Genomic DNA, 23,532 nt, shown 5'->3' on the forward strand with positions numbered 1-23,532 from the left:
TAATGACAAGCTCAAGAACTTCCGATCCTGCCTCAGGTGGATGTGCATCGACCAGTCCGACACTAAGCACAGAGTGATCTCTTAATCCCTCTTCCTTCTCTTGAACATTTTTGTCCCCATCATCTCTCTCTTCATCCTTTCATACGCTTCCACCCATTGTACCTACGACGTGATACAGCTCTCACTCACTTTCGCCATCAACCTCTCCTACTTCTAACTCTTCGCTTTTATCTGTCGCTTATTCTTCCTCGACAAGATGAACCTTAATTATTTTTTAAACTCATATAATATATATTATTATATTAATAATTTATTATAAATCAACATTCGAAATTCTAATGTTAACTCATACTTAACAAGAGAGACTTATATGCTACATTTTTTTTAAATGAAACATGAATAAATCATAAAAATTAATCCATAACCAATGGACTTTAATCTTTTTTAAAACTTAAATTACATATCCTAATATTAATTTAAAAATATAAAAATTATTTTATACATGAATAAATCACTTAAATGGTTCATGAAACTAAAATAGAACTTAACCTAATAATATATCCCTAATAAACATGATTACACGTTTGTATCAAAAGAAGCATTCAGTTTGAAATCCAGATATAAATGTCAATGCACATGATAATGCAATACTTGTATAACGAACGAATGAGTGAAAAAGGAAAAAAAAAAAACATAACAAAAGCAAATCATCGCCAGCATGTGAGACATCTTAAGAGGAAAGAGCCCACTGTGGAAGGTCAGGAGTACCAAATTATTTCAAAACAAAGCACCCTTGTGATCATCATGTGATGGAACCAACTTCCAGATTACTCGAGTCATTAAGACAGACAAAGATGGTCTCATGAAGAATCTTACGAAGAGAACAGTCAGCATGCCCCATCGGTAGAAATCTCATTTTGCTTGGGGGTGTGAGGCAATGAAGTCGACAGCAACATTGATTGCGTCAATCTTGTCTGCTTCATTATCAGGGATCTCAAACCCAAACTCTTCTTCCAGTGCCATCACAACCTCTACGGTGTCCAAGCTGTCGAGACCAAGATCCTTGTGAAAATGAGAATTTGGTGTGACCTACAGAGACCAGCATATAAGACAAGATTAGCAAAGGATCTTTCTACACTGGTACCCTCACATACAAATTCACATGGAACAAAAATATGAAGGTTCTCAAAACACCCTCGGCCAGAATGCCAACAGCACAGAATTATAATGGGTAAGGAAATGGCTCAATGAGTGATGTCATAAGGAAATGGAATAAGTTAAATAAAATAAGAAATGACTAGATCAGTTGGAGCGAATGCCACATGAGATGAGTAAACACTTTCATATTTTCTGGTTCCGAACTATGGTCAATTGCCCATCTAGTTCCAGTTTGAACCATGGTCAGTTGCTTGAAAACTACTTATCATATTAAATGAACTACCATAATTCATTAAAATTGACACCATATAAGAAAGCAAATTTTAGATTATTTTCCCCCACCCCAATCAAAGAACTTACATAGAACTAGGTGTTACAGTGAGTTTGCAAACATATCCACTGTTCTTGATTTTCTTAAGGACAGGAAAGTTGCTCACGCTACAGAAATCAGTCAATTTTCACCTTTCCTTTCTGCAGTTATATTAAATGTTATTTAGCAAATAATGAAGGTAGGATTAATTACAAAAATGACAATAAAAAATTTGGAAGCATTCAAGAAGGTGTCATTAATTACAAAAATGACCAATAAAAAAATTTTGAGGCATACAAAAAAGAGTACAACTTAAAAGTGGTATGCACATCAAAGTTTTGTTAGAAGAAAGAAGTGATGGAGTACCTCAAAAACAAATTGCTCACCAGCACCTCAAATTTGGTTTCTATTAGATGTAAAATTTGTAAGGTTCTGTTCCACTGTAGTTTCATCTAAAATGTCGCTTTAGTTAACAAGTCCTATTAAAATATGATTAGGGGCATGATCTTTCAGAACTTCTATGGACACAAAAATAATACCTTTTTTTTCCTGATGTTACCGTTTTACTTATCTAAGCTTTGTTTTCTCTTTTTCTCTCGGCAGTGCTTCTCACATCTTCTTTAAATTTTGTTATAGTAAGTTGAACTAATGTTGTTTTCTACACTCAAGAACATAAAATATCAGAATTTGAGTGGGTAAGCCACCATTCCTAACGTTCCAGCAAGAGATCTGAGAAGGATTTGTACAGAAATTCTCATGTTGCTTGTGGGAAATCATACCACCAGGCTACCTACAAATGTAAACCTATGACTGTCAATAAAGTGGATATTCAGAAAGGTACAAGCAAGTTCTTCACAAAAGTTTTCCTTACAAGCTCATTTGATGTAACACATTAACAAAGCAAGTTCTGCACAAGAAATTTCCATTCGAGTCATTTAAGGTACCATATCAAAAAGCTTTCTTGCAATTTTCTTGTTATTCACTTTATCCATCCTGCATGATAATATTCTCCAGCTTTTTGTTACTAGAGATGTGGTAAAGAAAACATAATATGGAGATACCATGACATAAATCTTAAGCATAGCACAAATGAACTCTGTGATACTAGGCCAGTCCAACTGTGGCCATACTAAGCATTACATCTTATCCTGGAAATGTTAGATCATTATGAACAAAGGCTGAAGCTAAAACTACTACATTTATTTGCAACTAATACAACACATTCAGATTGTACACAGCAGGACTTAAAATACTAAAAGTCGGTTCATCTATAACACTGTATACAATGTAAAAGCCTAGAGTTTGTCAGGCCCATTCCTTCACTATCCTGTATATTTGGTAGAGTAAGATGCTTAAAATGACTGAGAAATTCTACAAACAAATCTCGATCTCAATGCTTTATAATACTGTCTCCAAACCAAAAGGCAAACAAGGAACTGATACTTAACTAGAATACACATGCATATATTTTGACAATCAAATATCCATTTAACAAGTCATATTGATTGAGAATTTAATTTGCACAAATTAGTAGAAGGTGCTAATAATATTAAACCTTGGTTTTCCTACTATTCAATATTTAAGTTTCTGTTCACACAGAAACACAGTCAGAAGCATCGTGTCATCGCACAAGCCAAATTTACATGTTGAACAAAGATCTTCAGGTAATTCAAAGATTTATGCAATACAAATACATGTATATATACCTGTACACGTACATGTACATGTACATGTATGTATGTATATATATATATATATATATATATATATATATATATATATATATGTATATATAATGGCAGATTTTGTAAGTTAATAACAAGAACATTATACATTGAGGGCCAATAGAGATATACACAGGTGCTTTGAAATTTTGGCGCATAGGGTCTACTTGTAAGTTGAGAAGTCCACATGGCATTTACGTGGTTCCCTTGTGGCATGTAGATAGAAAAAGAACAGATCTAAATAAATCCAGATGTGCACCTCTTAGGTGCTATCTTATGCCATGCAGATAGATACAAACATATCAATGATTGCCAATATAAATTATTTGTTTACATGAAGCATTCTTCCCATATCAAAATTTAAATATGGTTGAGCTGATAGAAGCGGCATGATCCAACATGCCAAACTTCTATATACATGGAAACTCAAAACACAAGATAATTCTTAACCTCTCCCTTTTTATCTAGAAGTTTAAGAAAACAGATACAACAAGGTTTTTAATCAATCCTAACACTCACCTCAAGTGTAAACTGGCCGGACAACTCAAGCCCAAAACATTGTGTAGTTTGAGCATCCAAGCTAATACCTTCTACAGTGACATCATCATGTTTTAAACTTTCATCACTGTCAAATGTATCTAATTGCCTAAGCTTAAGATGGTTTTGGCAGCTACAGAACATTTAACAACATAAATAATATGTTACAAATATTTATGTTCCACATTTATTTCTTCCATAATTACTAGTAACTTTCTTATCACAAGATAGGAGAGATCAATAAAAAATAAGTACCAAACGTTCCACATGAAAGCCTGCTACTTAGCAACATAAATATATGTTATTCCCCGATTACACCAACTATATCCTAGCTCCAAGATGAGTGGAGACATACCTTATGTGAGATACTACACTTGTGTTAATAAATCAGAATCTATTGCTGCTGAAATATAAGGCAACAATCGAACATTTATATTTTATAAACCAGAGCGAGTTCTGAATGAAGATAAGGACAGCAAGACGAGGGCTTTGGTTGCAGAAAACCTCCACCCAAATCAGATTGCAGCGGAAAGTGAAGCCCTTTCAGAGCAGAATATCACTACAAGATCTGAAAGGGGCTACGAGCAAAGATCAGCCACAAAGAGAATTCTCACTCAAATATCACCGGATTCAAGCTCCATCCCATACGCCAAACTAAACGTACAGCTCAACAGTATTCGTCGCGACAAAAAAAGCTGCTAACCAGAAATTAAACCCTAGGGTTTATATCGAACTTGGGAAGAACGGTGATATGGCACGGTACCTTGGAGGGATCGACCTTCGGGAAGTTCTTGACGACGGTGATGATCCGATCGGCGACGTCAGACTTGTCTAGGAAGGATCCCATCGCTTCGTCGGAAAAGCGGCGGCGGATGAGGCCGGCGAAGGAGAAGGCCGCCACCGGCGCCGCCTGAGAATCCACCCTCACCCTCAGGTGCCTCAGAAGAGCGCCTCTCATCGCCGCCATCGTCGCCGTCGGAGAAGCAAGACGACAACCTCGAACCAGACTTGAGATGGAAGCCAAAGTGGCAAAACAGACTGGTGGAGATGATACATATCGTTTTCGGATATAGCAATCATCACGACTGTTACAATCCGTTGTTTCTCGTTGTAACAGCCGTTATAATTTCGTTACTAATATATGTACAAAAGTTGAGGACATTTTCTAAGTCATAACTATAAAAACAAAATTATAGAAAAGAATAATCCCATGCATACATACATAGCGTGTAAATTTATTATTATATTACCATGAAAATTTAAAATTCTTAAAATTTTTTAAAACTTGATAATAGTACAATTTTTTTTAAATTTAGACAAAGTATTTATTAATAGTACAAAATACCAATCCATCAACTCTATTCTGGTCTTCCTCCGAATAAAAAAAATAAAATCAAATTGAAACCAATAATTTAATTTTTAAAAATTATAAATGATTCTAGTCGGAGATATTCAGATCAAATCGATTTTATAAAATTTTTTTGGATACTTGAATTCCATAAATTGATAATCAAATCAGACGTAACATATGATATAGGCTCAATTTTATAAATATTATTGTGTTGATGAAATTAGATCAAGATTGTTATCAGGTTCAATCGATTTATTGGATCGAATCAATTTATTATATATATATATATATATATATATAATTTAAATAATAAGTTGAGTTTTTAGTTGGATCTGAACACCCCAACCCTTAGCAGGTGGGAAGCAACTCTCCTTAGCACACCATTTTAGAGCAATTCAGAATAATATAAATATTATTAGCTCATTTAGATAAACATGCAAATGGACCATGATCGACGCGATAGCACTTGGTCAGATGATGTCAGATGAGGATAGTAATTATGAGAAGACTCGGTTGACGTCAGATAACACATCACGTCTCGATCGATGCGACAACACCTGGTCAGATGACGTCATATGAGGATAGTAATTATGATAAGACTCGGTTGACGTCAGATGACGCCTCACGCCTCGCTCGACGCAATAACACCTGGTCAGGCTCGGTTTTAAGTCACGTCAACACCAATGTCAGACGCTACCAGCCTGCTCCTTGCAAGCGGACACATCAGGAAACAGTAAGCTTCCCTATAAATACCCTCACATTCTGAACAGGAAATGGGGGAGACACACCAAAGAGACTTCTTCATCTGAAATCCCCCTCACATCAACTAACTTGATCGTCGGAGGGGTAGGCCCGAGCACCCCGACCCGACCTTTATGCAGGTGTAAAGCCGACGGTCTCCACCGAACATACAGGCAAGGAGTTCTCACCCGGAGGAAACAACGACCCCGTCCCGATCGGACGACCGCGAGCGGCCACCTCAGCAGTCACGAGGAACGCCCCAGGAAGATCCCCGTCATCCGGATTTGAACCGAGCCGCGTTAGCCCTGAGGCCACGGCCCAAGGTTGTTTACCGCAACAGACAAAATATGATAAACAAATTCATTTAAATCAAGTGAATGTTCCACTATTTTGCTGTAATGAGAGAGAGAGAGAGAGAGAGAGAGAGAGAGAGAGAGGTGAAACAATGAATGAATGGAACATGAGTGCTCTGTCCTCTCCCCAACGTGGGACTACTGATACATAGTTGCAACAAATTGCATGAACTAGGTTGGCTTGCACAGCTTCTCCACCATCTTCCTGAACTCTGCATTAGAAACAGGGACACAGCATTCAGAAACACAAACGAGGGATTGATTTCTTGGATCTCAAAGCAGGAGAGGATGATCATCGCGTCATGCACTCACCCTCTTGATTCACCCAAAGTGCTGCTGCTTGGGTGTTGAGAGGCGACTCATTGTTGGGTTCTGCAACAATCATCATCACATCAGCACTCTCATATCCTAATGGAGTAAAACTCTTGTGTGTATCGTATCCATCGGATCTCGTGCTTACCTCCCAAAAGGCTCTGGATTGACAGCAGAATGGTTCTCACATCATACGCAGATGACCATTTATCCTGATGATCCAAAACAACCATCGAAATTGATGCAGATTGCATAGAGGAGGAGGAAAACATGGGGGGGACTTCCATCTGCCGCGTACCTGAAGAATGTCCAAGCAGATGTTGCCGTAGACGTCGACGTTGGGATGGAAGCAGGCGGTCTCAAACTTCACCTTTGGAGGCTTCATCGGGTAGTCAGTGGGGAAGGCGAAGGAGAGCTTGTAGACCATGCCTTGGTACGCTGTCTCTTTGCTGCCATGAATGGTCCCTTTCCAACAAAAGATGTTGTCTCCCTCCGGAAAGGCTGATATCCCCGGATCCCCACACATCTGAACAACACAAGCAAGTAAACGGGATCGTCAAGAAGACGTGCCATGTTAGTTGACGAATCCCAGGAGTAATCTTCTTCTTGCTTACCATCAAGGACATGAGCTCCGACTGCAATCTGTTTGATGAAAAGAGAGCAAGAGAGTCAAGGTCAGAGTGCAGTTAAAAGGATACAAGAAAAGAAAGCATGCAGAGACCGGGTCTCGTAATTCAAAGAAGAGATCTTTCGGCGGATTAGACAGAGAGGAAGGATGGTGAGAGGCAGAGAGATAAATTTGCTGCAGCCTAAATGATCAAAGAGCGATCAGAACCAGATGTCGTCGTCAAAGATGACATCTTTACCTCCGATCGAGCAAAACAGATGGCTATAGTGCAAGATGAGTCACAAGAAGAAGCAAGATTGGAAGGACAATGGAGAGCTCAAGAGTACACAAGGAAAGATGAAGATGAAAAAGGAGAATTCGTTTCTTGATCTTTCAGAAAGAAGAAGAAGAAGAAGAAGAAGAGCCGCGAAAAGCAAGCAAGCAAGAAAGAGGAGGAGGAGAAGAGTGCAGGACCTCTTCAGGACAGAGTGGCCGTCGGGGCCCTTGGCGACAGGAGCCGGCTGCTTGGCAGCCGAGGGAGCAGTGGCGGCGGCGGCGGGGGTGGTAGTGGGGATGTTGTCGTGGACGTCGGGGTTCTCTCTCCTCGTCATTTTGGCTGTCCTCCCTTCTCTTCCTGCCTTCCTCGCTTTGTATCGGATCACAGAGTGCGAGAGAGAGAGAGAGACAGAGAGAGAGGCGAAGAGGAGGTGGGTGGATTTAAAGAGGGGAGGGATTGGGCGAGAGAGCCGTCGGTCCTCCATTTTGACCGTTGCCTGATTCCCCTTCACCAACGGCTAGTTCTTTAGATTAAAAATGTTCTCTAAAGAATATTAGCATTTAAGACTTTTTCTTTGAGAATAATTCTCATCTTCGGCTTCTTTCATTATTCTCACCCACTTCTCTTTCTCTTCACAAATGATGTTAACTCTTTACTTGAGATCAACCCATCAACTTCCTTTGCTTTCCTCTCGTAATGCTCATGAAAAATGTTATTGCTCCCGTTTTCAAAATCATACTGAAAATGTGTTACATTTAAATATAATTATTCTCTAAATTTTCATAAAAAATAGAAAAAAGTTTATTGATTCACTATTTGGATGTTATTGCCTTTCTATAGTAAAAGTTTGAGATAATATGGATTTATATCATTATATTCATATATGAACACCAACATAAGAGCTTTCAAAATCATAATGAAATATTCCAAATTGAAGATAAGTATAGAGTAAAAGTCTAAGATAAAATTGATAATACTTATGCCGTTATTAGACTTGTCTTTCATGTTCATGATAAAAACATGCCAAATTTAAATATAAATATCTTCAATAAATCATTATTGATTCACTATTTGAACATTGTCACACATGTAAATGAATATTGTTACACTTTTTCAAAATAATACTAAAAATAAGTCAAATTCGAAAAATAAATATCCCTGATTTCATACAAATAGTGAATCAATATTTTTTTGTCTGTGAATTCAAAACATTAATACCCAAATTTGAAATCTTCTCAACATGATCTTGAAAATGAGTGTAACAGCCATCATCTATGAGTGTAAGGACACAAAATGAGTGTATTTCCATTTTACCTCAAAACTTACAGAACTAACAGCATCCAAATAGTGAGGCAGTAATGTTAAAGTGGTGAAGTCCACCTGATAGAAAGATTAAGACCCTCCGTAAAAGCAAGAGGAAGGAGGCAAGAGAAGAGAAAGAGAATACTAGTTTACCTTCTCGGCGTCGGACCAACCCATAGGCCAAATTACATTAATACTCAAAGAGAAAGAGAAGAGAAGAGTGTGACTAAACCGAAGGCAGCCACAGCAGCAGCATAATTGTCCCATCTTCATCTTCAACAGTTGAAAGTAGAACGTTTCACTTCTTTTTCTCGTTCTACGACATATCATCTAGCAATAAAAAAAAGTGAGTATTCACTCATCTCTACAATATTGCACATAAACAAAATCGAGTGACTAATGAACAGCATATCAAGCAAGAATGTGTAGCTGTGATGTTTTTCTACATCCACTGAAGGGAGCACTCGAAGAAACAACTGTCCTTAGAGCATCATGATAAGCGAGTCTCACTAGACTCCTCAAGGACTTCACCAACTGCAGGATGATCAATCATGTCAATGCTTTTAACCCCAGAGAACTTTATTTTGAAAAACATAAACAAAATCTTGACTCGCTTCCAGACCTGGAAGATCTATAGCTAAAGCTGCCTGGGAACCAGCATCAGAATTCATTGCCTTCACCAGTAATAAAGAAAGGCAATTTTATTACACACATTCAATGACAAAAGAAAGCATGATATGAGACGGTTTTAATTTAGGGAGAAATAGCCTAGTGCATGATGTAATGATACGGTATTTAGGAACGGTATCTTTATGCAATTTGACCAAGGTACTGTTTTTGTAACTCAAAACTCTCATCCATGAGGTTGCAGAAAAGAAGCTTGATGTGATGCTACCGGAGAACATAATAAGCTAATCGTGGCACTTCCTAGATCAGAAATAAAACTAACTTAAAGATTGATATTGTTGCTTGAATGAAGCATATTACATTGTTTCATACTATCATGCATTGTTTTGTGTGCAACTTTCTTTGACTTTAAATTGTCAATAGAATGGCATTCTCCTCCAATGGAAGGTGATAAAGAAAACTAACATGAGACACCTTTCTCATAGTATCAATATATAGCTTAGTTAACAAAACCTGACTGAACCAGATGGTCGAACTGAGAAAATTGGAATTGGATCATTAACTGATCTGATTCACTTATTGGATCAATTATGTTAAAAACCGAAATAAAACAATTGGCCTGGTTGGTTGTTGGAATCGGCTGGGTTACATAAAACCGATCCAAATATGCAATTTAGCTAATATTACGTAAGTACTCTTAGCTTAAATCTTTCTTATTATTTGCTTTATAGGACACGGCAATTTAATAAGGATTAAGGTGAGAAAAAGACAATCTTCCTTATGTGATCATTTCTCCCCAACCTCTCTCTTCCTTCGGCCATCTTCCCCCATTGTATCCTCATTTCCCTCCACCACCATTCTCTCTTTATACCCCTCCTCTCCGTGTCTTCTCTTCACCTCCTCTCTCCCAAACCCTCTTTTTTCTTCTTTCTGTATCTTCTATTTTTTTCTTCTCCTTTGGTACTCTACGGTCTGCTCCTCTTCTTGTGTCGCTCTTGTTCCTAAGGTGATCTTCTCGTTGTTCTCTTTTATTGTGCTTCATTTTATTAATGGAACTTTCACTTTGACTTTCATCATACATGGACGTTACATCTATATCAATATTCTTGCTCAAGTAACTGAATTACATATTAACTTCTTAACTTTTAAATATTATCACATGTTATTTAATTTGGATAAAGGTTTATACTTATAGTGTTGGTTGATTGATGTTATTATTTGTCATATTCTGTACAATTGAAGGTTTATTTTCATTTGCTGAAGATTGTTCTTTTTTATTAATTTTAGTATTTTAGAGTTTTAATGCATATAATTTTAAATTATTTTATATAATTTAAAATATTCATTAATTAAACATGCAGTCTGACTAATTGATCGATCGACTTGACGGACGACTCAATGACCCAAGACTTGGCGAATTGCTTCCTGATTTGATTACTAACTATGCGTTACAGTCATATGCCAAAATGATACAAAATGATACTACATATATATGAATAAAAGATATTCTACATACCTTTTTAATGTGGCTTATACTAAATGATACAAACATCTCCTTGAGTGCTTTGGCTTCCTCACACAAGTCAACAAGATTCTTGTTCTTGGCTTTAGACAAACCTTGCACCTGTTTGTGAGAAGCATGGAGTATTGTTGTTAGACTAAAGATGAGATTGCAGGTAGATTAAACTGAACTAAAGAAATGTATGGTTTCATTCAGAATGGCCTGCTAATAGCATGCTTGCACATAGAAAATGTCATTCCCTGGATGGTTGTAAGATCCAATCCAAATGCAATACAAGTTTAAATGCTTAGGCATAGTGGAAGTTGTAAACTACTTGTTCTAGACTTTATCTCCATTAACTGCAGCAGTCCACCTAAGGTCCAACCTTGATGCAATTCAAATTAATATGCTTAGACATGAAGATCTATAATTAACTGCAGCAGTCTTAACTTAAAATTTTTTTTCATATTTTTGTGTTTTAGAAGATATAACCGTTAAATATGATACTTATGCCACATCAGCAATGTTTCTACTTTCTAGTTAGGTAGTCAACCCTATTTGACAAAGGGGGATACAAACTATCAGTCCATCCTTCTCTTACATGCATACAAAGGAAAGGAGGAGAGAATGGAGAAGCTGAAAGTAAATATCTACAAAAATGAAAAACATGCCAGATGACTATCCATCCAATGTAAGAAAACAGTTGAAGAGATAGTCAAATACTATAACATGTTGAATTGCAAACCTGCATACAGACAAGCTGAGAGTCACCTAGGACATGAATTTGCTTAAATCCTTTTTTAAGAGCATGCCTCAGGCCTAAAATTAATGCCCTGTAGTCAGCAGTGTCATTGGTCACAGCACCCAAGCCTTCACGGAGTCGAGAAATCTATTTTCAGACATTAAAAAAATATATATAATACAAAACAAAATCATCTAAAATATAAGACAAAGTTAAGAGGATGATCTATATTTACCACACTTCCATCTTCAGTTCGAAGGATTACACCAGCACCACCTTTACTAGCTTTTCCTGCTGGGGCCCCATCAAATTCAAGAGTACATGACATCTGTAGACAAATAGATGAAATTGATCTGTTACTGGATGATACATGAAAAGACAGAAAGAGAAGTAATTAAACTTGGAAGCTCTAGAAAATGACCGCCATAACATATAAATAGATAACCATGAGAAAAATTAAATTTATTGTGCATAGTGACATGACAATAAAATGGTTGCATTAGTTAGCATATGATGCTCCATTATTCTCCAAGAACACGTGGCATCATCTTAAGACATGTAGGAATGAGTGAGAGCACCATTACTACACAAATAGTTCAAGTCTTCCTTCAAATTTAGACCTAACTTTGGTTTGAAACAGTAATAAAAGAATATGAGGGCATATCCTTCACAAACTTAAATTGAGTCGAAGAACCATGCACACCGCCGTGTATTCAATCTAGTTTTTGTTTGTTTGCTAGACCTTAATAATGTATTCCACACAACATTATCAAACAGAGGAAGTCTTTATGTTCAAATGCCATTTCAAGTTATAAAATCGAAGATGAGTTAAAATACGGGCGATTTCCTGAGAAAAGCCCCAACTTTTGGATTTTCCGGGACCGCACATCCCATTTTATATTTCTCAAAGAGGGCATATTTTCTTTATAAAAAGATTATAATATCCTTATTATAAAAAGAAAAATTGCTGCCAAGACCTAATTCGGACCAAACTGAACTTTTGGCTGAAACAATCCAGTATTATGCAGAACCGTTTATAGTGTTTTTGAATACTGAACAAAAAAAAAAAACAATGTATCTTCATTTAAAAACATTGTAATTAGAAAATGTCTCATCCTTTTTTTTATTGTCATTCCTTCACAATCACAAATATTATAAGATTTCTTAAATATTTAGACCTAAATTTGAGATAAAATGTAAATTTCAGAATTTTTATCATGCATTATCTTGGAATATAATTTTCATCTAAAACCATTCAATTTCTCATACAAATTATTTTACAATACTTCAAAACCTATAACAAGGTTGATGGACATCGATAGTGAAAATTTCAATTAATTGAAACTTATTTACATTGTTTTTTAATAGAATTACACTATTTTGGTTCAGTGATATAATCAAAAACCAATTTAAAACTCTCAAATAAATCCCTTGAAACCTACAATAGGGTTGATAATAAAGATTGATGGGATTTCTAATTAATTAAAATAAGGTTATAGTGTTCAGAAACACTGTAATAAGGAACACTATTCAAAAACTTTATACAAGTATTATACCAAACTGTTTGGCTGGTTCAGTCTTAGCTATGTTTCAGTGGTAATTTCAAAAATTAAAGTAGCTTAGCTGTCAATGAGATTATTTTTGTCATTTTGAAAAGTTGAGATATCTTTATGAATTTTGGAAATGAGAAGGCCCACCCAAGAAAAACCAAAACTTAGAGCTTTTTCTGGGAAATCACCTTTAGAATATCTATTACATATCCATTCAATGAGCATATATCTGTAATAAGAATGACAAAGTTATGGAGAAGAACATGTAAGCAGAAATAACTTTTCATCCATCAGTAAAAGAATGACATGGCAAGTAATGAAAGAGAGGCCCTTCCAAGCACATTGTGACAGAACAACATGCTTTAAGCATCCTTACAAAAAAAAAACTCACAGAATTATCAGATGGTTGTTTTTGTTGGCTGGAATACTCCAATTTGAGATGTTCCTTCACTGGTTCATCTGTGGTAACACTAATCTTTTCAGGCAAATCTGCGATAGGACTAGCTACAGTAGGTTCCTGCATGACAACAAAAATACCCAAATAGAACTTGGAAAAAAGAATACACAAATGGATGATCCAGTAACCTCAGAAGGAAAAAAAAGGAAGTATGATCTCAACATGGTGCTTGTCTTATGAAAGGTGAGCCACATTATATTTTTTACTGTTATTACTTTTAATATCCAGTGTCTATGCTACACCAGAGTAGCCATGTGGCAGCATGGCTTAGCACAGGTTCATGTGCCATTCCAGCAGGCTGCCCTGCATTAATAATGCCAACAAATAGAACACTGATATGGGAAACATGCATTAGAACAACAAACAGGAAGGATAATGGGACACGGAAGCAGCTAAACTTCTTCACACAGCCATCCAGTTTAGTTAAAAAATTTTAATGGCAAATTTAGAATTTGCTTAGTGAGCACCTGGAGAGATGGACCTGCATACCAGAGAAAAAACTGCAGCAAGTTTCAACTCCTTTTGTATATCTTTAAACAACTTTTCACTTGACTCATTCAGATATCAAGTCCTAGTAACTAACTTCTCGTTAGAGAAACAGCTAATAAAGATGTAATGCACTTGTAATCCTATTGATATAAAGCATTGCAATGAATTCTAAACCTCTCCTCCATTTTGAGAAAATGAAAGCATTTCTTAATATGTAAGCTGCATTACAATACAACCAATGTAGGTAAATTATATAGTACCTGAAAAGGACAAGGAACTAGGATTCCAAAGAGATCCTCTTTTAAATCCTTTGCATTCAATAAATATAGAGCATTCTTTAATCCACAGGAAGCAAAATATGTCTCTGCTTCTTTCTCAAGTGAATAACCTTGGTATCCAATAACAGGAGGATCACTTATCTGCCAGAGAGGTCAATCATGCATCATAGCATAACAGGAAACCCAGGTTACTATTGTTTAGAATGCAGCATGAATTGATACATAGGTAACAGTTATCTGGCATTGTAACTTAATAGCAAACAAGCATCACTCGAGAAAGAGAACTTGATAAACCATTTAAACAAAGAATACATGTCAATAAGCACATGAAACCACTTGAACAGAGCAACATACATCCATGTCCACATAGAACAATTTTTGTACAAAAGCTTCATAAAGATGTACAGCATCTTATATGTAATTGGTCTTCATTGATACAAAGAAAGAAAGAAGAACCTCCATCAAACAATGTTGGTGATTACAACATTAGAATTTAATATGCACGTAATTACCTAGTTGAGCATAACTTCAATCACAATTTAAAAATCTGATTTTACTTTTATAACATAATAAAATGCAAACGTGCAAAAACAAATCATCAAAACAATATTTACAAGCTCTCAATGTTGGATAATATATTTTTTACAAGCTAGAACATTGGTCCAAAATGAGTAAAGATCAGGCCAATGTTAAAATGTTTTTATTTTCTGAGCTTTTGAATAATATTTATTGAGTCTATTTAATTCAGTTAGAGTCGGATAGAAACTTATTTAATATTTATTTATTATTAAGAATCCAAGTCTTGGTGAACTCTAGGTGGAACTCTATAAATAGTGATGTAACCGTTTCTTTTCGACAGACAATGAAATATTATTTAGTCTTTTGACTAACCCCAATAGGCCAATCCCCTCGAAGTGATCATCCATTTTCTCTTCTTTCTTCTATGATAAAACCCTAGGGTCTTATCAGCCAATTTAGAGCCATATATATAAGGCAGAAACCACAGCCATAAAGCAATTTAAATCATTTTAAAAAACATAAAAGCAAAAAAACAAGATTAGGTGGAAAATTCTAGACAGGATTTGAGAAAAAAAAAGCCAAACAATGAGAATGAAGAAGTCAGCAAAGACATTGCAGCAAGATTTTGTCAACTTTGAAATGCACTGGTCAATTAGAGGGGCAAAGAAGAATGATTCCTCCTTAAATGGGCTGATCACTCTAGCATCATAAATGCAGTGATTCATCTCAAACACCTATCAGAAATAATGTCACCACAAGAATATGAAAGTTGTAGATAAGTTGAAGATACATCATTAGAAGATATCCAAGAAAAGATTCCTATATAGACAGTGGTAATGAGTTGACTTGAATAACTTATTTTAAAGAAAAAGAAATTCACATAGCTATGCATATTACCAAGGAGCTAACTTGAGATTGACAGTCACTTAAACTCAGGTAGGGACCAACATGATTCCCTTTCCTAACATCATACAAAGCATCGCCTTTTACCTCGATCAATTCTTGGTGATTTACTTTCAGAGATGGCGAAGAATGTGCATGCCCAGTAGAGAAGAAGCGGAAATATTGTCCAGTTGACTTGAAATTTATTCTGAGCAATTTAGTTCCAGCTTTCCAGCCAGACAATGAACTCATGATGACATAACCTGTTATGATTGGTTGTTCAGTTCATAGAAGGATTGCGTTTCCTACATATTTTAAATGGGAAAATTTATTAGAACCAACATATAAGCAAGCTATACAACAATCATAAATGCTGACCAAACAAATTGTGTTTTGTGTGTACATTTTAATAATGTTGAGTTTCATCAGCATGATAGAAAGCAAAATATTTTCCTAAAGGCTCATTTGAAAAGGATGGAATAAATAAGTTTTATACAAAAAAGAAAGAAATCTATAGATGTTGCACAGCTTAATGGTGGAAAAAGATTCATGTAACAGACCAGATAAACTTAGGACTTCCAATTGTCGTGTTATTTTGTTAGATACTCTGAATTACACAGATCTATTTTATCTAATCAAGCTTATCAGTAACATAACTTTCCAATGTTCTAATCCTAGTCTACTTATCCTAGTTGGCAATTGCATGATTGTTCTATATAACTAAAGATCTAAACCATATATATTTCCAATATTGCTTTTCTTCAACAATAATTTCACGTTGTTAGATTATTATATTTCTGTCAACCTTTGGTAACTATAACATAATATGATGAAATAAGTCTAAAGGGATAGCTGCCATATCATTTCTTCCCATGTTTATGTCTCCATATACCATTTCATAATTTCCTCACTCGACTTGTATTGGCCATCAAAATCGTCTCCTATTACTAACATATTTTGGTAATTTCTGAAGATATCCATCCACAATTTTTAGTAGACATGGTGGCTAATCTTGCTTGACGAGTATTTATATATCTTTCTCTTAGTACTAGTTTCATTATTATCATGATATCACCGTAAACTCTCTTATAATTCTTAACAGTTTATCTACTACATGCTAATTTTATTTCCAGTATTGTTCCAAGGTAAACAATGTTGACTTTGTAGTTATTTTTTCATCATACCTCTGCATTTACCATTCCTTAGCATTTATCTTTGCTTGCAATCCTATATTACTCTCCTTCTCCACAACAAATCAAGATGTGAGAATCGAAGGTCAATTGTGATCATATATAGACAGTAATACAAATTGTCATTTCCAAGCATACTGAGATCAGGAAAAAACAATACATTACATTCTATTTAATGGCGCTGTTTCTATAAAACAACTGAGAACCAAAGTACAAAGAGATTGGCTGCAGCTCTGCAAATTTCAGAAATCAATCATACACTAGGCAACAGAAAAATAAAGTGAATCCTCAGATGAAATACTGGATGATGAATATTAGAATGAGGAGGAACAAAAGCAAATATTTACTCCTCACAACCTAAATTTAATGAACAAAATGGTTCACGCGTACACTAATCACTTTCTTTGCAACTTAACATGATTTTTTTAAAAGTTTAATCTCATAAAGCAAGAAATTTCTGTTTATTTTTTTCTTAACTTTGAAATAGGATCTACAAGAACAATGGCATGGTGTTAATGAACATAAAGCGTTTTTAGGTAAACTTGGCTCTATATTTTTTGACTTTGTGGCTTCATTACTGTGAGTTTTCCTAGTTGTTTCTTGAACATGTACCACATAATGAAGCCATAATAATAATTTTAGTTAGTTATTATGTCTAAATCTCAACACATAACTACACATGGAGTCATAATTTTATATTTACAATATTAGCCTTTTGCATCCCTTAGTTCTTACAATGAAGATAATAAATAATCTTAGCTGAATCAACATAAGATAACACATAATAATAAAATTGAAACATGCATTTATCAGAATTACATTTATATATGTGTGTATATATTATTTATATAGTGGTTCAAGAGAGTTTAGCCTAAGTAATGCAAGATTTGTGTAAAGCCTAGGAAGTGATCCAAACAACGAACCGATTGTTGTAAAACAATAATTTTTCCTAGATCCAAACAAATACTAAAAAAGGGATCTGAAAATTGTTGATTGGCTCCAAAACCGAGTTTGTTTGATATCATGATGCACACACCACACATTATTATTAACAACGATCTCCACACTGTCACAGACTTAGCTAGTTTTTCCTAAGTCATGCAGCACCCTTGCATGTCCGTCCGCAAAGATCAACCTCCCCGAAGTCTCCCATAGTCCCTTAGGATCTACAAAAGAGAAAACGAGTTAGAGAAAGCGCCTCACTCGGGATCCACAAGCAAACATTCTAGGAAACACTTTATAGACAATGCAAATTATAAACAGACTTTACCAACTCTAAACACTTGCACAACAAAGGGTCAAAATGGTCCACTACAGACCGAAAATCTCTCACAAGTGTCCACATGACACAATATTTATTTACAAGCCTAAAGCGGCCACTAAACCCAACTAAAATGAGACTATTAAACATTCAATCATCCCTCTACATGCTGTGTAAAACATGAACATACCAAAAAACACGGACATACATAAGCATTACATCAAATATCCCGTTTAGAAGTTTGTCCGTGACATCCTCGTCGAAGGCTTTGTCGACACTGCAACTACTCGCATTTGCCAAGTCTTTAATCTTCTGCTACAGCTGCAATGCGCCTCTTGGCTCCCAGCTTTGTTTTTGAGTAGTCGAACCTTTGATCCGCTATGCTGCTTCAACTCGCTAATGATTGTAACTCTAGTGTGAGGTTGGCTGAGTTGTGTTGATCCATGTTGGTTCCTACGGATCCTCCAAATGAAGGAAAAGACCATCCTTACTATGCGTCAATCTCTCAAATGCCTCATGTTATTTGAACTGGGTGGATGCTTGTTGGAGCTTTAACCAGCGATTTAAAAAGACGCTCGGGTGCTCGCCTAGGCGCTTGGGCTTGGCGAGGCGAGGCCCAAGCGCCTCGCTTCACTTCCAGGAGGCGCGCTTCAAAGTTAAGAAAAAAATAAACAGAAATTGTGATCCTTACGGGATGAACTTGAATTGTGATCCCTCCATGTGTGGCCTCTGCCAATACATCGCAGGGTCTCTTTCACCTTCGATTTTGTTCGCTCCTTTGGCAATCGACCTTCATCCACCTGCTCTTGGGTCACACCTAGATGAAGCACCGCTCTAGGACAGTCCGTCGCCTAGTAGCTCCCGAAGTCCATCGACTTCGTTGAAAGTGGTGCACCATTGTTTGGATCCTGGCCTCTGCCCCTACCAACACAATCTCCGCTGCGCACCGCTTCCTTCATGGCAACTTGAATAGCAACACTGTGGCATATTCTTCAAGAGTACCCGCCTCTGCGTCCTCTTGCCCTGTGCCAAGGCCTTTTGAACCCAACTTTGCATTCGCAAGTTAAGTTGCCTTAGTTCCTCCGTCAAATGCTTCTCCGAGATAAGGTGCATGTGCCCAGAAGCTCCCTTCGTCTTTGGCACCATGCAAGATGAGTCCGCTTCGTTAGAATGAAGGACCCATGGAACAATATGATCCTACTATTGCCTTTGCAAGAGTTCATGTCCTTGACCTCTGTCCAAGAAAAGCTTTGTGCCTCCGCTCCATGTGTCATCTTCTATGTTGGCTCCCTTCATGCAGCTTGGGTACTTCGCCAAGTTACACCCAAGTTGCTCCGCTCCTCGTTTTGCATTGAGTTGATGGTGGCCCTCGCGCCCACCATTCCACGGGTCAACCCTCCCTTGAGTCCGATCTCTATATCAACTCCAAGTGTGTCTTCATTTGTGTTGCTTTGGGTTGCTCCCCCACTTGATCTCACAATGCATCCACCAATGCATTCTCTTAAGCGAGATCATGCGATGACTCCTCGCCGCTGGCTCGATCCATTGAGCTTAGTGAAGTTGTTTTTGAGATACTCCTCCTCAACATGTGCAGTCTGTTGCACATGATTCTCCCTCTGGAGAACCGGGACCTATTCCTCTTGGATATCTATCTCGTTGGAGCAACATCTTTCTTCGTTTTGGAGATCACCATCCTCTTGGACTACTCTGATTTGCTGAACAAACTGCGCATTGTTCTGCCTCCTGCAAACGCACTTGCTAGATTGCGACTCCACGTTAATACAGCCTCCACTGCACCACTCAAGGCCTAGCAACATGTTGAACTCGTTGCACACTTCAGCCTCATATGGACGTATCCTTCACATGCCGAAGAGAAAGTTTCAATGCTCCATGGTGCCGAGTTTCGATCGCCTTGGGATGACCACGAACATTCTATCGTCCGCATACAAGCCCGTGCATGAGTACCGAATTCTTTGAGTTAGCAATTTCCCTCACCTCTGTGAGCTTTGCACAACTCTTTCGGTCGTTGAGCAACTCATTCCACCTTGCATGGTCTCATCCTTTACCAAGCGCCTCGCTTGCCTTGAGCACCATCAAGTATAGTTAACGTTGAGCCGTAGCTCAAACTCAACCATCCCAACCTTTGTGCGCTCTGCATTCTTCCCAGCTTGCTTGTCCTCGTGGTGCCTCTTGCGCGAAGGGTTGGTCATTCCTCTGAATGACACTCTCAGATGCCCGCTCCTCTGAGTGACTCATTTTCCCTATATTTTCATGCCCGTTTTTCCCGAAACAGTCGTACGTGTGCTGACTGCCCTAAAGGCAGCCCCGCTAGGTCTCCCACGTTTGCATGTCAAATGTTTCTATGAGTGCTTGTCCCGCCCTGATACCATCTGTCACGGACTTAACTGGTTTTGCCTAAGTCGTGCGGCACCCTTGCGTGTTCGTTCGCAAAGGTCAGCCTCCCCGAAGCTTCCCATGGTCCCTTAGGACCTACAAAAGAGAAAATGGGTTAGAGAAAGCGCCTCACTCGGGATCCACAAGCAAACATTCCAGGAAACACTTCATAGACAATACAAATTATAAACAGACTTTACCAGCTCTGAACAGTTGCATAACAAAGGGTCAAAATGATCCACTACAGATTAAAAATCTCTCACAAGTGTCCACATGATACAACATTTATTTAAAAGCCTAAAGCGGCCATCAAACCCAACTAAAATGGGACTATTAAACCTTCGGTCGTCCCTCTACATGTTGTGCAAAGTATGAACATACCAAAATACATGGACATACATAAGCATTACATCAAACATCCCGTTTAGAAGTTTGTCCGTGACAACACGTCACAAAATATTTTAACAACAAACATCATAAACACTACAATATACCAAATTTGATTGTTATCCTAAGATCTCTCAGATGCCCATTGTAGGTTAGTTACTTTGAGAAGAACACTAAACAAGCAATGTTCTTCAGATGATCAAGAATAGTATCCATGTTTATAAAAAGCGTTCAAAAATGGCCAAAAGAGCAGAAATATTTGCAGCAGAGGCAGTAGCAGCAGCAGCAGCAGCACACTCTTTCATGCGTTAAAGCCATGGCCATAAACAAATTGCATTTCAGTGGCCTTCACTGATACCCAGCATTATATTGATTTTTTTTTTTTTCAGCTGAAGAAGTTTTCTGCAAATCCATTCCACATGGACGCTTTTTTCCTTCATTTGAAGAAATTGATAGGACACGATCTAAACTGCAACCACCCGAGGACCCCTGTTTCCTGTTTCAATAATGATTGGGAGTCCATCCTTCTCTCTGCAGTTTCTCTTTGCTTAAACTTCAGACTGTCAGAGCACGACACCCCATGCTCAAACTGGACTCAGACCATGCAACTATCCATCTTGCTTGATCTTGTCAACACAACTCCTAACAGATTGGTCAAACACGGCAACACCAGATTAAAAAAAAAGCTAGAAATGCTTAGAAGACTAAGAATGAATGCCTAAACAGAATCACAATCTCCTATTTCCCTAATGATCAATCTCACCCCAATTTGATCTAACAGAAACGAACAAAAAGTATAATAAAAGAATCCTATCTCAATCTAAACAAACTGTGAGCCGAAGGAAAATTCCTGGAAACAGCCCACACATTCAACCGCCAGACAATCGTGGGACGATATTAACCTTTTCAGCAAAAGGAAGGTCAGAAATAATAAATTCCACGACAAGTGACGGAAAAAGAATAAACTATGTATACCTCCCCGCTGCCTCAAACAGAAGCCAACCCCACCAATCTCGACGCCCTTCAGGTAAAGGCGAACGCAAGGCCAAATCTTCCGAGGATGGACTAAGAAGGGGCGACCAAGGAATGGCAGCTGGGGAGGGAGAGAGTCCTCCAAGTTGCCCTAGTCGCCACCCGTGTTGTGACTGACGCCTATACTTAAAGCTAATTATAAACAATATCGTTTTTGTCCTCTAGTTGTCTGTGTATCATCTTACTGCTTCTACATAATATATTTAGAATAAGGTAAGTCTCTACCTAACGGTATCTTTTTTTCGTCCGTTCATCACGAACAAACTTCAAAACAAATATTTGATGTAATTTATGTATGTCCATGTCTTTTGATATATTCATTTTGTATAATATATAGAGAGATGATCGAATGCTTAATAGTCAATCCCATTATAGTTAGGTTGATGATCGTTTTAGGTTTGTAAATAAAGGTTATGTCGTGTGGATACGTGTGAGAGATTTTCAATCTGTAATGGACCATTTCACCCTTTGTTGTGTAACTGTTCAGAGCTTGTAAAATTTATTTATAATTTACATTGTTTATGAAGTGTTTTTGGATATGTTTGCTTGTGAATCCCGAGTGAAGCGTTTTCTTGTTTTCGGATATGTTTACTTGTGGATCCCGAGTGAGACGTTTTCTCTATCCTATTCTCTCTTTTGTGGGTCTTAAAAGACCATGAGAGGCTTCGGGGAGGCTGACCTTTGCGAATAGATACGCAAGGGTGCCGCGACTTAGACAAAACCAACTAAATCGTAACACATTGTCATGTACTTTTAAATAATCGATTTTTGTCACATCAATAAAAATATTATAAATATATTTAAAAACATTATAAATAACTCAAATCAATTATATTATCAAATTAATCTTTAAATTATATATCATAATAATGTACGAAATAAGAACAACAAAATAGGAAGATAGAATTATGTCATTTATATTTTTTAAAATAATTTATAGTATTTTTACACCACTATAAAAAATTGTAAATCTGTTAAAAATAATATAAATTATTTAAATGAACGGCAAAACACAGTACAGACAAATTAATAATTAAGATTCAAATAGATATCTTTGATAGTTTAGGAATAACAAGATGCAAATAGGGATTAAAAAACATGATTATTATAGTGTTTTTTGTGGCCTCAACAAAAATTCTGTAAGCCTATTTAAAAGTATAGTAAATGACCCATATGGCCTTATAATCTCATAAACCAATTATATTATCAAATTAATTTTTAAATTAGGTATCATAATGATATACGAGTGCTACTGTTTTTTTCACCTATACAAAAATCTACAGAAAAACACTGGAAATTAATCAAATAGACTGAAATCACAGTATAAATTCATTACTTGATAAAAAAAAAAAGACTCAAATATGGATAAATAGGTATCGTTAGTAACGAAGATAATTTAAAGCTAATAAAAAAAAATTCTATTACACAATCATATTTTTTTAAGGATACATCCTATCGACTGATCCATAAGATGTGAAAGTTGGTAGAGAGTCAAGTCAGGGACATTTTAGGTAATAAGGGCACCAAATGATAAATCTGGAAAGGGACTTC

General features: G+C 36.8%; 3 protein-coding genes across 10 annotated transcripts; all 3 read right to left on the reverse strand.

Annotated features, from left to right (window-relative positions):
- Positions 1-621: 621 nt before the first annotated feature.
- On the reverse strand, positions 622-4,771 carry LOC135623166 (acyl carrier protein 2, mitochondrial-like). Its single transcript, XM_065125782.1, has 2 exons — positions 4,493-4,771; positions 622-1,089 (listed from the first exon to the last, which is right to left on the reverse strand). The coding sequence occupies exons 1-2, from the start codon at positions 4,694-4,696 to the stop codon at positions 913-915; spliced, it is 381 nt and encodes a 126-aa protein (XP_064981854.1). The 5' UTR covers positions 4,697-4,771; the 3' UTR covers positions 622-912.
- A 1,451-nt stretch (positions 4,772-6,222) lies between these two features.
- LOC103998249 (ubiquitin-conjugating enzyme E2 19) lies at positions 6,223-7,786 on the reverse strand. Its single transcript, XM_009419672.3, has 6 exons — positions 7,568-7,786; positions 7,101-7,128; positions 6,785-7,012; positions 6,635-6,698; positions 6,487-6,546; positions 6,223-6,386 (listed from the first exon to the last, which is right to left on the reverse strand). Exons 1-6 carry the CDS (start codon positions 7,702-7,704, stop codon positions 6,346-6,348), a joined length of 558 nt encoding a protein of 185 aa, XP_009417947.2. The 5' UTR covers positions 7,705-7,786; the 3' UTR covers positions 6,223-6,345.
- An 869-nt stretch (positions 7,787-8,655) lies between these two features.
- Positions 8,656-22,098, reverse strand: LOC135586174 (uncharacterized). Of its 8 annotated transcripts, XM_065125789.1 has the most exons (11): positions 21,925-22,097; positions 17,944-18,073; positions 15,733-16,022; positions 14,299-14,457; positions 13,484-13,609; positions 11,778-11,870; positions 11,546-11,689; positions 10,816-10,923; positions 9,295-9,346; positions 9,119-9,206; positions 8,922-9,002 (listed from the first exon to the last, which is right to left on the reverse strand). In XM_065125789.1, exons 3-10 carry the CDS (start codon positions 15,967-15,969, stop codon positions 9,163-9,165), a joined length of 963 nt encoding a protein of 320 aa, XP_064981861.1. In that variant the 5' UTR covers positions 15,970-16,022; positions 17,944-18,073; positions 21,925-22,097; the 3' UTR covers positions 8,922-9,002; positions 9,119-9,162. The 8 variants fall into 8 exon arrangements, with proteins under 8 accessions (XP_064981858.1, XP_064981857.1, XP_064981855.1 ...); XM_065125788.1 differs by having other exon boundaries at positions 8,922-9,206; positions 21,925-22,096; XM_065125786.1 differs by lacking the exons at positions 9,119-9,206; positions 9,295-9,346 and having other exon boundaries at positions 8,656-9,002; positions 17,990-18,073; positions 21,925-22,098.
- Between the last annotated feature and the right edge of the window lie 1,434 nt (positions 22,099-23,532).

This window comes from Musa acuminata, chromosome BXJ2-9 (assembly GCF_036884655.1).
Source record: "Musa acuminata AAA Group cultivar baxijiao chromosome BXJ2-9, Cavendish_Baxijiao_AAA, whole genome shotgun sequence".
Lineage (NCBI taxonomy): Eukaryota > Viridiplantae > Streptophyta > Magnoliopsida > Zingiberales > Musaceae > Musa > Musa acuminata.

Excerpts from the sequence above, each read along its gene's own strand:
- LOC135623166 (XM_065125782.1), bottom strand. The coding sequence starts at position 4,696 with ATGGCGGCGATGAGAGGCGCTCTTCTGAGGCACCTGAGGGTGAGGGTG. Across the intron at positions 1,090-4,492 it reads CGAAGGTCGATCCCTCCAAG|GTCACACCAAATTCTCATTT; the intron begins GTACCGTGCCAT and ends TGGTCTCTGTAG.
- LOC103998249 (XM_009419672.3), bottom strand. The coding sequence starts at position 7,704 with ATGACGAGGAGAGAGAACCCCGACGTCCACGACAACATCCCCACTACC. Across the intron at positions 6,699-6,784 it reads TCTGCTTGGACATTCTTCAG|GATAAATGGTCATCTGCGTA; the intron begins GTACGCGGCAGA and ends TTGGATCATCAG. Across the intron at positions 6,547-6,634 it reads AATCCAGAGCCTTTTGGGAG|AACCCAACAATGAGTCGCCT; the intron begins GTAAGCACGAGA and ends TGATTGTTGCAG.
- LOC135586174 (XM_065125786.1), bottom strand. The coding sequence starts at position 15,969 with ATGAGTTCATTGTCTGGCTGGAAAGCTGGAACTAAATTGCTCAGAATA. Across the intron at positions 13,610-14,298 it reads TAGTTCCTTGTCCTTTTCAG|GAACCTACTGTAGCTAGTCC; the intron begins GTACTATATAAT and ends GTTGTCATGCAG. Across the intron at positions 11,871-13,483 it reads AACAACCATCTGATAATTCT|ATGTCATGTACTCTTGAATT; the intron begins GTGAGTTTTTTT and ends ATTTGTCTACAG.